The 15,505-nt window shown below is 41.6% G+C and overlaps 1 protein-coding gene across 1 annotated transcript in view; it reads right to left on the bottom strand.

The window, feature by feature from the left end:
- The window catches only part of ARMC2 (armadillo repeat containing 2), a 132,968-nt gene that overhangs the window by 64,187 nt on the left and 53,276 nt on the right, over window positions 1-15,505 (bottom strand). Inside the window, exons 9-10 of the mRNA XM_075063878.1 lie at window positions 7,771-7,946; window positions 233-335 (exon numbers count right to left, since the gene is read on the bottom strand). Of these exons, the coding sequence (XP_074919979.1) occupies window positions 233-335; window positions 7,771-7,946 (279 nt within the window). The remainder of the gene's footprint in view (window positions 1-232; window positions 336-7,770; window positions 7,947-15,505) is intronic.

Genomic DNA, 15,505 nt, shown 5'->3' with positions numbered 1-15,505 from the left:
TCCTGCCTAAGTTAATAAGATACGTAAGAGTTTTACTGAAAACGACACAAATTAAAAAACAAGATTGGACATCACTCCCATGCTTGTCCATCATGCCCATAATGCTCACATTTTTAGAATACAGTTACAGCTAATGTCAGCTGTCATAATTTTTCCAAAACATTTGAAGGAGAAGCATTTTTACTGCTGTATTTCAACATTTATTTTAGTATATATAAAAATGAACACATACCCAATAGACTATCATTTTGAATGAGCGAATCATTTTTCTCATTTCTACTAATTTTAAACACAAGCTTGCAGACATTGAGCAGATTCTTTCCACTTACTTTCAGCTGCAGAGAGAGAGAGAGAGAGAAGAAAGGAGAGAAACAAAAATCACATGTATATTTTGGGGTAAAAGAAAACATAATATTTTAGAAGTTCAGTACATCATAGTAATCTTGTCAGCATGTGGACTTTCTAAAGTTCCTGTAGAAGGCATTGACAACTAATCAGACTGGGCCTGATCTGGGACTAAAGTGAATGGTGGTTTTACCACTGACTTCCATAAGATAGAATGAGATTCAGAGTTCAAAAGTTCTAACACCTCAATATTTAAAACAATTTAAGAAAATTTAAATTACACTACTCTTTAAAAAACACAACACATGCTACTTGAGATCAGTTTTTAAAATATTTTTATCTGACCAGTTTGCAGGGCTTTTTGTTTTAATCATTCTTATAGCATAGAAAAATAATCCCTCTCTCTCTTCATTTAAGCAGGATCCACCATTTATGCAATACAGTCGCCACACAAGAATATGAGAGCTGTATATTAAACTCTATGCTAGAAAATAAAATATGACATGAAACAATGTATTTCACCATGAAAGATGCCCTCAAACTTCAGGGACTATATTAAACAGTTAAGTTCAAGAGGAGAGAAACTTAAAAGGAGAAGATGATCAAAGGAAAGAATGTAGGAAACTGTAAAACGGAAACTGAAAGTTGTAACAATACAATGGAATTGCATTCCCTCTTGTTTTCAAAAACTGAAAAAGATTTCACGGTCAAGTGTCTCTGTGACCCTAGGCATCCCTGTATTCACACCCTACACAACAGTAATGATGTCTGTACAAATGCTTTGCAAGGTAGCCTTTGAAAACAAATGAAATGGTAAATATCATTGTAAAATATATACGTAACAATGGTGTATGTGAAATTATGGATATTCGTTAATATTATGCTTTAAAGCAGGGGCAGGCAAACTTTTTGGCCTGAGGGCTGCATCGGGTTTCAGAAATTATATGGAGGACTAGTTAGGGGAGGCTGTGCCTCCCAAAACAGGCAGGCATAGCCCGGCCCTTCCCTCATCCAACCCCCCGCCTCCTGACCCTGACGGCACCCCGGAACTCCTGCCCCATCCAACCCCCTGTTCCCTGACTGTCTCTGAACCCCCCGCCCCAATTGCCTCCACCATCCCATCCAACCCCCTTCTTCTTCCTGACTGCCCCCCATGACCCCTGCCCCATCCAACCACTCCTTCTCCCTGACCGCCCCCAGACCCCCCGGCCCCTAACTGCCCACCACCACCCCATCCAACCCCCTGTCTCCTTCCTGACTGCCTCCCCGGCAGGGGCGGCTCTAGGGATTTTGCCGCCTCAAGCACGGCAGGCAGGCTGCCTTCTCCGAAGCTGCAGGACCAGCAGACCCTCCACAGGCAAGCCGCAAGCACGCACTTGGCATGCTGGGGCCTGGAGCCGCCCCTGCTCCCCGGGACCTCTTCCCCATCCAACCACCCCTTCTCCCTGTCCCTTGACCGCCTCCGGAACCCCCACCCCTGACTGCCCCCAGCTGCTTCATCCAACCCCTCCTCTCATTCCCATCACCTATTCCCAATTTCTGGCAAACAGAGGCTAGGGACACCGCAGAGCATTGTTTTGCCTCCCTGCTCATTGTGACAGTAACCATCTCTATCTTAATTTCTCTTACATGGTGTCACTTAATTTATGCTTTTTTGTTAATAAACTTGTTTTGCTTTCATTATAAATTATCAGCACTGGGTAATTTCAGTAAAGTGTTTGCTTGTAGTAAGCTGACAGGTTGAAATGTTATACTTCTCTGTACAGAAAGTGAACCTAATACTTTTTCTGCGAGGGTCCAGACTAGATCCCCCAAAGGAAATCCCACTTGCAGACTCCTTGTACAGGAAAACACTCTAAGAGGGTGTTTCATTTGTGATTCCACTGAACAACTGAAGAACAACTGTCCTATGCTGAAAGAAGCTAAGCCCACACCTGTCCAGCCCAGGTTAATACAGCTGTTCTTAACATAGGATCCCAAGGGGTACCTGCAAGTCTCCTGATTAATTTTGAGGGGCCTGACCCATTGGAGGTAGACATAGAATTTGCTGAAGCTGCCAAGGGAAATGGCAAAGAATGCACTTGGTGGATAGACAATGGTGTAGAGATTTCTTTGCTCAGAGAAAGCACAAACAGGCAGACATGTTTCCCATGGAGAATGCAGAACTCCAAGCATTGGGGCAATGCAAATTCATTGCACCTTTGGCTAAAGTACACGTGGAGTGGGAAGGTCTGGAGAGAACTTTGAGAGTTGGTGTCCTGGATAATACTCCAACAGCATTGGAGAAATGACATTTTGTCTATGCCTAAAGCAATTAATACAGTAACTCGCAGCAAAAGGGAATATTGTTCTGTGATCTCAGGAGAGGGTTATGCAGAAAAAGCAGCAGGAGGGCAGGGAGGGGAGGGCCCCAGCCTCAGCTCAGTAGGAGAAAGCAATGTGCAAAGCAGAGGACAGCAGCAAGCATACAGAGCTAAAGAGGGTGAGGCGAGTTATTCACTGTAACTGCAGAGGCTGTTCAGGTTGTCAACCACCAGGGTTTTGTGGGCAAGCAGAAAGCAGACCCTATACTAGAAAGCGTCTGTGGATACATATCTGAGGGGAACCCAGTGAGGGGAAATGGGGAAAGATTTTTTTTGTGTGTGTTAAGAGCAAGGGAGATTGTACAGGGAAGTCCCATGGGGAAAGATAAAAGACCTGGGAAACCTTACAAGCAACTGGTTGTGCCTGCCCAGAATCATGGGGTATTAATGTTGCTAGTGCATGATTGTACTTTTGCTGGTCTCTTGGGGGGCAAAAGAAGGTTTGGATACAGAATGATGTGGGAGACTATAGCAGATCTTGTGAATGATATTGAAAGAAACCTACAAGACCCCAAGAAGTTCCTCTACAACCACTTGCTTGTGATTCAAGAGGCACTTTATAGGGTAGCAATCGACATTGCGGGCCCTATGCCACGTCCTACCCAAAGGGGAAAAAATGTGTCTTGATGGTAGTGGATTTTGCACTAGCTACGCTGAAACAGTTGTTCTAACTAAGAGACTGATTTTATGGCAAAAGCCCTTTTCACTATTTTTAACACAGTGGGTTCCCCTAAGGAGATTTTATCAGATCATGGGTCAAATTTCACATCCCAGCTATCCAGTGAATTATTATGGAAGTTGTGGGGAGTGAAATAGTTAAGGGCTGCCCTATATCACTCAGAAACAAATGGCTTGGTGGAGAGGTTTTGTGGGACACTGAAATCAATGTTAGGAATGCCCGCAATGAACAAGAGAGCCAGTTATTGGGATGAAATGTTAACCTGTTCTTTGTTTACAGGGAGTTTCCCCAGGAATCCTTGAGGTTTGCCACATTTGATCTTCTACATTGAAGGAAAGTGAAAGGACCCCTAGATCTCACAATGGACTCCTGAGACGGATAGTAAGGTCAGCCTGCAAGGAGTAACCATGTTGGGCAAAGCCAGGGTGAAGTTTGTGGGCTGCCAGCAGGCTGTTTGGGTCAGACCTCTGACCCAAAACTGCACAGCCACAACACACCCACAAGGCTGACACTGACTGAACCCATTACTGGCCTTGGTGAAACCCTGAACATCACAGTCCACAACAGTATTTTTCTGTGTGTGTACATAAAACACCTGCACTACACTACAGTCAGTTATTGTGGACACTTAATGTTATCTCTAGAGTTAATGAAAGATAAGTAAATTAAAATAGAACTAACATAATTAGGGCTGTCAAGCAATTAAAAATTAATCATGATTAATCACACTGTTAAACAATAATAGAATATCATTTATTTAAATATTTTTGGATTTTTCTACATTTTCAAATTTATTGATTTAAATTACAACACAGAATACAAAGTGTACCTTGCTCACTTTATATTTATTTTTATTACAAATATTTGCACTGTAAAAAACAAAATAGTATTTTTAATTCACCTAATACAAGTACTGTAGTGCAATCTCTTTATCATGAAAGTTGAACTTACAAATGTAGAATTATGTACAAAAAAAAACTACATTCAAAAATAAAACAATGTAAAACTTTAAAGCCTACAAGTCCACTCAGTCCTACTTCAGCCAAGTCACTCAGACAAACAAGATTGGTTACAATTTGCAGGCGATAATGCTACCTGCTTCTTTTTTACAACGTCACCTGAAAGTGCGCACAGGTGTTTGCATGGTACTGTTGTAGCCAGCAGTGCAAGAGATTTACGTGACAGATGTGCTAAAGATTCATATGTCCCTTCATGTTTCAACCACCATTCCAGGGGACATGCGTCCATGCTGATGATGGATTCTGCTTTTTAATGATCCAAAGCAGATTGGACCGATGCATATTCATTTTCATCATCTGAGTCAGATGCCACCAACAGAAGGTTGATTTTCATTTTTGGTGGTTCGGGTTCCGTAGTTTCCTCATCTGAGTGTTGCTCTTTTAAGACTTCTGGAAACATAATACACACCTCATCCCTGTCATATTTTGGACGGCACTTCAGATTCTTAAACTTTGGGTCGAGTGCTGTAGCTATTTTTAGAAATTTCACATTGGTACTTTCTTTGCGCTTTGTTAAATCTGCTGTGAAAGTGTTCTTAAAATGAACAAGTGCTGGGTAATCAACCAAGACTGCTATAACATGAAATATATGGCAGAATGTGGGTAAAACAGAACAGGAGACATAATTCTCCTCCAAGGAGTTCAGTCACAAATGTAATTAGCTCATTATTTTTTTTAGTGAGCATCATCAGCATGGAAGCATATCCTCTGGAATGGTGGCCGAAGCATGAAGGGGCATACGAATGTTTAGCATATCTGGCATGGAAATACCTAGCAATGCAGACTACAAAAGGGCCATTAAAACACCTGTTCTCACTTAGAGGTGGCATTGTAAATAAGAAGCAGGCAGCAGTATCTCCAGTAAATGTAAACGAACTTGTTTGTCTTAGTGATTGGCTGAACAAAAAGTAGGGCTGAGTAGACTTGTAGCCTGTAGAGTTTTATATTGTTTTGCTTTTGAATGCAGTTATGTAAAAAAAAAAATCTACATTTGTAAGTTTCACTTTCACAATAAAGAGATTGCACTTCAGTACCTGTATGAGATTACTACTTCTTTTATCATTTTTACAGGGCAAATATTTGTAATCATATATATAATAAAATGAGCACTGTAACTTTGTATTCTGTATGGTAATAGAAATCAATATACAGTATTTGAAAATGTAGAAAGACAGGCAAAAATATTTAATTTCAATTGGTATTATATTGTGTAACAGTGTGATTAATTTGTTAATCACGATTAATTTGAGTTAATCGCATGAGTTAATTGCGATTAATCGTCAGCCCTAAATATAATCACTAAAAACTATACCAAGAAGTGCTAACCAGCATCTTTCTAAAAGGTAGACCATCGCTCTGCCCCACAAATACCATGCTAAAAAGCTAAGCTGATAGATTTAAAAGCACAGACTTAGAACCGAGTTTTATATTTTCTGTGAAATATTGGCCCAAATCCCATACTTTGTGAAAAGCCACCACGGTCAGATTAAGTGAGTTACAAGAAAATATTTTGACAGCTGATTTTGTAGTTGACAGTTATGACTGAGATTTTAATGTACAACACTGATGTTGACAAAGCTAAAACTATTGTTTTGGTTTAGTTATTTATGTAAACAATTCTATTGCTATAAACACAAATTGTTAAAGCAACTAAATTTAGCAGATAAAGAAAACATGGCGTGTTACAATTGAACTTCCCAGTTACAACAACGCTGAATTAAAGGATGGGATGGGAAACTGCCTAAACTCTCCTTAATTTCAATAACACGTTATGCAAACTATTTTTGTTATGTAAGGTTTTGAATTATGTTAATGATAAAGTGTGACCAACAAATCAATTTTTTTTTTACTGGGAAAATTAAGATGCAAGGTAATTTAACTTTATTTTTGAGTATTTACTAAAAATAAATTGTTACTAAGCATTTACCCCTTCTCTCTAGTTAGCTGTTTATTGCAAAAGCAAAGGTAATGATGCTTTTACTTCATTTTACCATTTTCTGAAAAGCTTCCTAGGAATTTTAATGGTACAACTTAACACCTCAGTGTTGCCTTCCAACCCACCACAATGCAATTCTGCTCAAACTTCCCTGCCCTTGCAGCGATTATACAACAGGAATGTAATACTCCTGTAAGCAGTGACATGATGTTTCATGCTTGAATCATTAGAGGACTCATGACATTTCCACTGACAAGGAAGTAGAGTCACTTCTGAAACTACATGGGAGCACAAGTATCATTGTCTTAAAGTGTCTTCCTGTACAAGGGGTCTAGCAAACTAGAGAACAATGACCGTGTTCTCTAGTTTGAGTTGTGCTAATAATTTAACATTTAGTTTTCTATTATGTTTAGACTAAAATCTCAGCTTTGGTGTAAAGTTGTAGAAATTACTAATTTTCATTAAGTTTGGAGTCCTAGGTAAACAAAAACAAAATGAAAAAAAGACTGGAAAGGGCAGAGTGATTAGAGCACAGGACATTGAGTTGAAGGATGATCCTGTGCTGTAAGACACTAACCTGAGATTCCAAGAATCAATGCCTAGTTCTGTCAGATTTCCTGTGTGACCCTGGACAAGTCACAATCTCTGTCTCTCCATTCCTTACCAGTATAATGGGGATGATAATATTTCTATTCTCCCACTCTTATTTGTCTCATATGTTTAGATTGCAAGCTTTCCAGGGCACAGACCATCTCTTGTTAAATACATATACTGGTCTTAGCACAATGGGGTCCGCATCTCAGTTGTGGCCTCTAGATGCTCTGGTAATTCAATTAAATAATAAATAATAAAATAAAATAATGAGTCAGAATAGATGGGTATTATTCCTAGCTCAGTCACTGACTTTCTGATCTGGCCTGGAAGTAACTTAATCTCACTTTCCTCGTATGGGGGTTATACTTACCCACCATTAATAAAGGTGCCTTGATATCTTCTGATAAAGTTGCTTTATTTAAGTACAAAGTATTATAAAACTGAACTTAATTTCCACTGTTTAGTCTTCTGATTCTTAGCAGATCAAAACACTACAGCTCTCTCTATCCCGCAATCACAGGGCGCAAGTGCAGCTCATGCAGACATATCTAAGTAGCTCAGGCACTGGAGCACGGGCTGTACAATCCCACATAAAACCCTGGATAATTACTCTGCTGGCTAGCCCATATTGAAGCTCATGCTGCTGTAACGCCCAACCTAGCTAGATTCCATCTAGCTCAGATATGTCTGCACAAGTTTCAAATCACACAAAAGTAGATACATCTTTAAAGTATGAAATACTAAATTAGATAAAAAGTTTTCAATGGCACATATACAGTATACGTGAATCACTGCACTCTTTCATATCACTAAATAGTTTAAGAAAAGACTTACAGCCAGAATCATTCTTGCCAGTTTCAGGCCAAGTGGGTCTGAACCAATGTCAACTAGTTTATATAATAGCTTCAGAAGTGCACTTCTTCTTTTAAATCTCTTTCCAAACATATTTCCTTCTTCCAAGGCTTGATGGAGACTGGTGCAGGCACGACAGAGGTTTTCTATATTGTCTTCTATTTGTAGGGATGGAGAGGAAAATAAAGTTAATTATCAAGGCCATCAATTCAATCAAGAGATATAGACAGAACACCAAAAAGAGAAACGTTTGCAAAATACCACATCAAATAAGGTACCCAATCAATTTAGTAGTGTTCTGATACTTTAATACAAGGATTTACAAGCATTTTTATACATCAAATCATTTTTGTTACTCTTTTAAAAACAATAGCTCCTTTTAAGCCAAGTGATTCATAGAGCCAACAGCAACAAGACACATCTAAACATTTGAGGATAAATCTCAAATGAAACCTTTTTTAACTTGTTAATAAGATTGACGAAATATCAACTAAGAACACTTAACCTACGATGAAGCTGGAAGAATTCATTAAAAAGAGTCAGTCAAATGCTACAGGCAAAAAGGAACTGAGAGCTGAAGAAAGTTATTGTGTCTATAAATCCAACCCACGGGCAGTCATATGCTTGCTGTTGTATGGGTTTCAAAAATAGATTTATATAGGAGTTTTCAGAGCTCTTACACACACTGTAGAGGCTCAACATGAATGCAAATGGATGTTTAAACAGGCATCCCATCTGCTACTCTGAGTGCCTCTGACATTATTTAGGACCAACACAACCAAAACAAAACCTGCATGAAACTACCAGAAAATCTCCATCCCTACCACAAGCCACTCACTCACATATAATCTACATTAGGAGAAAATAATTTACATGTCTATCTTCTAAACAGTAATTTTCTGTTTAAATATTGGATTTTTCCCCCTTAAGGTTACATCCATTTAATATTTAAACTATATCATAAGCATACTTGAAATACAGTACTGCCATTATTCACATGTATTTGCACAGGTTGCATTTCTCAGTAGAGGCAGAGTAATACACCAATGGTTAAGGTAGTTAGTTCAAACAAATAAAAATCAATATCAAATTAGAAGGAAAAACTCATCTTAACTTCTGAGGCTTACCAAATTTCCCTATGAAAATGGGCTAGCTGGGTAGATGTTTTACAATATTTTTAAAGAATAAAAGGTACTCTTTTTCTATCTCAACTGCTAAAGAACTTTTAAAAATACAACTCAAACCATACAAACGAGGACAGGGACGGGGAAACTTTTTGGCCTGAGGGCCGCACTGGGTTTTGGAAATTGTATGGAGGGATGGTTAGGGAAGGCTGTGCCTCCCCAAACAGCCTGGCATGGCCTGGCCCCTGCCCCCATCCCTCCCCCCAAAACCCCTGAAAGCCCCCCCAGGACTCCTGTCCCATACAACCCCCCCTGTTCCCTGATGCCCCCCCCTTTCCCCAGGACCCCTGCCCCATCCACCTGATCCTTTGCTCCCTGACTGCCCTGGGAACCCCACACCCTGACTGCCGCCCGGCCACCCCATCACAACCCCCCCCTTCCTGCCTCGCCCTAAAGATTTCCTGCACCCATTTCAAACCCCCATTCCCCGCCCTCCTGACAACACCCTGACTCCGATCCCATACCCCTGCCTCCTGACCACCAACCGGTCTGAAAACTCCCCCTGCCCTCCTATCGCAACCCCCCCCACGCTCTCTTGTCCCAACTGTCCCCGGAACCCCTGGCCTCTGACTGCCCCCCGGCTAACCCTCCAACCCCCTTCTCACTGTCCTGATTTGCCCCCCTGAGACCCCCTGACCCCAATTCAACGCCCACCTGTTCGCCTGCCTCTTGACCACCAGCAACCCTTATCCATGAACCCCAAACTTCCCCTGTCCTCGTATCCAACCCCCCCTGCTCCCTGTCCCTTACCATGCCCTGCTGGAAGCACCTTGTGGCTGTCAGCACTAGCATCTCTCCACCTGGCTGGAGCCCAGCCATGCCCACAGTGCCACTGGGTCAGGTTCGGGCTCTGCAGCAGCTCTGCCCGAGCAGCACTGCGTGCCCACAGCGCGTCTGAGGCGTACGGAAGAGGGTGAACAGCAGGGGAGGGGCCGGGGGCTTGCCTCCCAGGCCCAGGAGCTCAGGGCAGGAGGGTCCAGTGGGCCGTAGTTTGCCCCACCTCCTAAACTAGGACCTTAATTTATGTATTTTATTATGAGTTCTTAGACTTGACCGCAACGGAGAAATAAAATGCTTTATTTTAGCCAACAGAAACAGGTAACAAGCTCTGGCAGCATCAGTGAAGGTTTCCCCACACTGGCCTCATCAAATAAGCTTCAGCTTGAACTGGAAGGATTATTTCCTCTAGATTGATGGATAGTTTTTGTCATATATTCATCTGATTTGATTGAATCTCTGGCATCTTTCTTGGACAATTACGGCCAATTGTGGTAGCAAGTATCTATGCTGTGAATAGCTGTTCCACTGAGAACTGGATTGAAACGTACCAATTCATTTCACATAAAGCTCGGTGGAGGGAAGCCTTTGTTTGTGGTTTTGGGTTTTTGCTTTGTTCTCTCTGAGTCCTGAAAGGGACTAGACGTGCAACCAGGTTTCTTGCCAATCTCCCTGCTACAGTCTCTTATATATTCAGAATAGTGAGTATTGAGTAGAAAGGCGGTTATAGTCTTTTGATTGTTTTCTGTATTTGCAACTGTGTATCTGGCTGGTAGAGTTTTAATGTGTATTTGGCTGAAAGTATTTTAAATTTGTATTTCTGCTGGAGGAGGCTTTTTCTCCATTTTTCTATAAGCTGAAAGACCCTGTAATATTACCATCTTGTATTTACAGATAACTTTTACTTTTTTTTCTTTCTTTTATTAAAAGCTTTTTCTTTTTAAATACCTAATTGATTTTTTTTTCTCTGGTTGAGGCTCAAAGGTATTGAGTCTGTACTCACCAGGGAAGTGGTGGGAGACAGGGAGAAAGAAGGGAGGGGGAAAAGGGGGAATCCCTTTGTTTAGATTCACGGAGCTTGAATCTGTATTGCCTCTGGGTGAGGGAAAGAGGGGAGGGGTGGAGGTGGAAAGCCTCTGTTTTAAGATTCAAGGAGTTGAATCCCAGTGATCTTCCAGGGTAACCCAGGGAGGGAAAGTCTGGGAGAGGCAATGGTAAAGGAAAGTGTTTACTTTCCTTGTGTCAAGATCCAGAGGATCTGGGTCTTGGGGTCCCCAGGGAAGGTTTGGGGAGACCAGAGTTTATCAGGCACTCAAAGTCCTGATTGGTGGCAGCTTATCAGATCTAAGCTGGTAATTAAACTTAGAGGAATTCATGCTGGTACCCCATCTTTGGACGCTAAGGTTCAGATTGGGGAAAGATTGAATTATCCCCAAAACAAATATCATAAACACAGAACTTCCAAAGGATTCTTTTAAAAGAAGTCCAACCACGTTAAGGTATGGAAATGCATAGATGATGTACCCAAAACAACATTAAATCCACCTTATAGTAACATTATGAAGTACCCATACAATGATGATTAGAGTATAATAGTATTTGTAGTCCCTAATTCAATTAAATTGATTTTTAAAGGCACATTAGATTTTCTTCCCCAATGGTGTCACCACAGGCTGGAATCATTATTGAATTAGTAACCTCACCTTTAGAGTTAAAGGTGCATTAACTGTGCATTTCCATATCTTAATACGTTTGGATTTCTTTTAAGATTATATCACCAATATGTACTTCAATCCTTCTCCAGTTATTCATAGTTTTTATACAGGAATTTCCTTTTTAAAATAAAAATATTAAAAATTTCATACATGAACAAGAAACAAGAAACCCAAAATAATGTTACTCCATGATATTTCTAATGATTTCAAGTTATGTAGTATCAATCTTTATGTTTTACATATTATATGTAATTTTAACTTTTGGGGCTAGATTCAGCAGTACATTCTGGCTAATTTACCCAAATCAGAAGCAGCATAAAATGACCAGAGGGTACTAGTCAGTTTCCTCCAGGTCCTACTCCCCACATTCCACTATGGACACCTCTCCCATAATTTCTCTCTTCTTCCAACCCCCATACTTCACTACTCACACTTCTCCTCATTTCCTCTCTCCTTCTGCCACACCCACACACACACTAATGTCTCCCAATTACCCTCTCCACTGAGTAGATCTAGCAGCCTAGAGCCAGCACATCCCTCTGGAAGTGGTTCTTAGATGGGGGGTTCAGAGGGTGACCGTGCACCGCTGCCTGCAGGCACTGCTCCCGCAGCTCCCATTGAGCTCAGTTCCCAGCCAACAGGAGCTGCAGAGTCCCCTCTCCTGCCCTGGGGCCGTATGGCCGTTCCAGCTGCTTCTGGGAGCAACACGGAGTGAGGGTGGGCAGGAAGCCTGCCTTAGCTCCACTGTGCTGCTGGTGGCAGCGGCCAGGAGCCCCTGGGGCCTTTTAAATCACCCAGGCCCCTGAGAAATTGCCCTCTTTGCCCCCCCCCGCCCCGCATTGGCAGGTCTGCTGTGCACTCTCTAGAAGGATCAGTCCAAATTGCAATCACTGCATTCAATGAAGCTCAATAACTACTCTACTTCTATTCCGCAGATGACACAAGAGAAAGCAAGATCATGATTCTAATCCCATCTCTACACCAGTCAATGGAGCAGTAGTTGCATTGAGAAGTAATTATAGCTCATGAACAGCTGCATTCCATCTGCATGTTGGGGAACTGAGGGAAACAAAATACCTGGAGTAGTCCAGTTGTGCATCACCTCTGATACTGAAACTTGCAAACTTGCAAAATGGCTAAATTAGTGAATAGAGAAGTACTTTTTTGTCTCGTAACAATCATCTGAAGGGAGTATAACAATCATAAGTGTTTGGATAACAATTAAACTCAGAATTTTTTCAAGCTCAGATCGTCAGTTTTGTACATGTATTTTGAAAGAGGGGAAAATGTCTCTCTTATATTAATAAACCAACCATATGACTTAAGTAAATTCATAAGTGATTAGCCAAAAGAATTTGAAGTACAGTAAAATCTCAGAGTTACGAACACCTCAGGAATGGAAGTCGTTCGTAACTCTGAACAAAATGTTATGGTTCTTTCAAAAGTTTACAAATGAACATTGACTTAATACAGTTTTGAAACTTTGCTATACAGAAGAAAAATGCTGCTTTCCCTTTATTTTATAGTAGTTTATGTTTAACGCTGTACTGTATTTGCTTTTTTTTTTTTCTTTTTTCTCTTTTGCCATTGTCTCTGCTGCTGCCTGAATGCATACTTCTGGTTCCATATGAGGTGTGTAGTTGTCTAGTCAGTTTGTAACTCTGGTGTTCATAACTCTGAGGTTCTACTCTATCTGGTTGTATACAAACAAACTCTAAACAAATATTGCATTACTAATAGATCCACTCATTTAAATTATGGAATTCCTGAACTGACTTAGAAATAAATACTGTAACTGTTCAGTAAGGCGTTTGACACGGTTCCACATGGGGAACTGTTAGTTAAATTGGAAAAGATGGGGATGAATATGAAAATTGTAAGGTGGATAAGGAACTGGTTAAAGAGGAGACTCCAGCGGGTCGTACTGAAGGGTGAACTGTCAGGCTGGAAGGAGGTTACTAGTGGAGTCCCTCAAGGATCGGTTTTGGGACCGATCTTATTTAACCTTTTTATTACTGACCTTGGCACAAAGAGCGGGAATGTGCTAATAAAGTTTGCGGATGACACGAAGCTGGGGGGTATTGCTAACACGGAGAAGGACCGGGATACTATTCAGGAAGATCTGGACCACCTTGTAAACTGGAGTAATAGTAATAGGATGAAATATAATAGTGAAAAGTGCAAGGTCATGCACTTAGGGATTAATAATAAGAATTTTAGATATACGTTGGGGACGCATCAGTTGGAAGCGACGGAGGAGGAGAAGGACCTTGGGGTATTGGTTGATAGCAGGATGACTATGAGCCGCCAATGTGATATGGCTGTTAAAAAAGCAAATGCGGTTTTAGGATGCATCAGGCGAGGTATTTCCAGCAAGGAGAAGGAGGTGTTAGTGCCGTTATATACGGCGCTGGTGAGACCCCACCTGGAATATTGTGTGCAGTTCTGGTGTCCCATGTTTAAGAAGGATGAATTCAAACTGGAACAGGTTCAGAGACGGGCTACTAGGATGATCCGAGGAATGGAAAATCTGCCTTATGAAAGGAGACTCAAAGAGCTTGGCTTGTTTAGCCTGGCCAAAAGAAGGCTCCGGGGGGATATGCTTGCTCTATATAAATATATCAGGGGGATTAACGTTAGGGAGGGAGAGGAATTATTTAAGTTTAGTACTAATGTAGGCACAAGGACGAATGGGTACAAACTGGATATTAGGAAGTTTAGACTTGAAATTAGACGAAGGTTTCTAACCATTAGGGGAGTGAAGTTCTGGAACAGCCTTCCGAGGGAAGTAGTGGGGGCAAAAGACTTATCTGGCTTTAAGACTAAGCTTGATAAGTATATGGAGGGGATGTTATGATGGGATAGTTTAATTTGGGCAATTGATCTTGGATTATCGGCAGATAAGTCTGCTCAATGGTCTGTGAGGGGATGTTGGATGGGATGGGAACTGAGTTACTGCAGAGAATTCTTTCTTGGGTGCTAGCTGGTGAGTCTTCCCCACATGCTCAGGGTTTAGCTGATCGCCATATTTGGGGTCGGGAAGGAATTTTCCTCCAGGGCGGATTGGCAGAGGCCCTGGAGGTTTTTCGCCTTCCTCTGCAGCGTGGGGCATGGGTCGCTTGCTGGTGGATTCTCTGCAGCTTGAGGTCTTCAAATCACAATTTTGAGGATTTCAATAACTCAGTCATGGGTTAGGGGTTGTTATAAATGTGTATGGGTAGGGTTTTGTGGCCTGCCTTGGAGGTCAGACTAGATGATCATATTGGTCCCTTCTGACCTATGAGTCTATGAGTAAATAAAGGAAGTATAGCATGGAGCTAAAAGAGGGGATGACTGCCATTCTAGCTTTAATCAACAAGAACATTAAAGATACAGAAAATTGTTACTGAGTGCTTCATAGTACTGTTTTCATCTATCAATTGGTGAGAAAGAAGCAAAGACAGATTTTTAAAAAGAAGAAAATAGACTATTTAAAAAATTAAAAATATGTTCTTGTTCTAATATATGCAAGTGTAACATCCACTCTCCATCTCTATGCTCTGAAAAAGGAGAAGCTGCTTCTTCAAAACCATCCCACTCTCCAAACCCTCTAACTAGCTGGCTTCCATTAGGCTACCTTAATTTAAACTCAGAGACGGAATAGGTGGCAGTTTCAAGCTTTCTGCCCAGTGCTCTTCCTTAAATCAGCTGATGAAAGTGACATACAGGCCAAGGGCACTGGCACAGGTGGGGCCAGAAGTCATGCCCCTCCCCACTTTTTACCAGGTGTAAGGGTGAGCATCGGGGGAGGGGTGGAGAGGAGCAAGCAGAGGGCAGAATCTTGGGAGGAAGAGGTGGCAGGGGATCAGGGCCCCAAGGGAAGGGATAGTGTGAGGGTGGAGGCTTGGGGAGAAGGAGCAGTGGGGGGCACAGCCTCAGGGAGAAGGGGTAGTGCGGGGTCAGAGTCTCAGGGGAAGGGGCAGGATGGGGAAGGCGGAGCCACAGTTCAGGCACACACAGCCCCCCCCCACTACCACACATACTTTTAGGGACTTTCTGGTA

This window comes from Chelonoidis abingdonii, chromosome 3 (genome assembly GCF_003597395.2).
Source record: "Chelonoidis abingdonii isolate Lonesome George chromosome 3, CheloAbing_2.0, whole genome shotgun sequence".
NCBI lineage: Eukaryota > Metazoa > Chordata > Testudines > Testudinidae > Chelonoidis > Chelonoidis abingdonii.
This window is presented reverse-complemented; position numbering and strand designations above follow the sequence as displayed.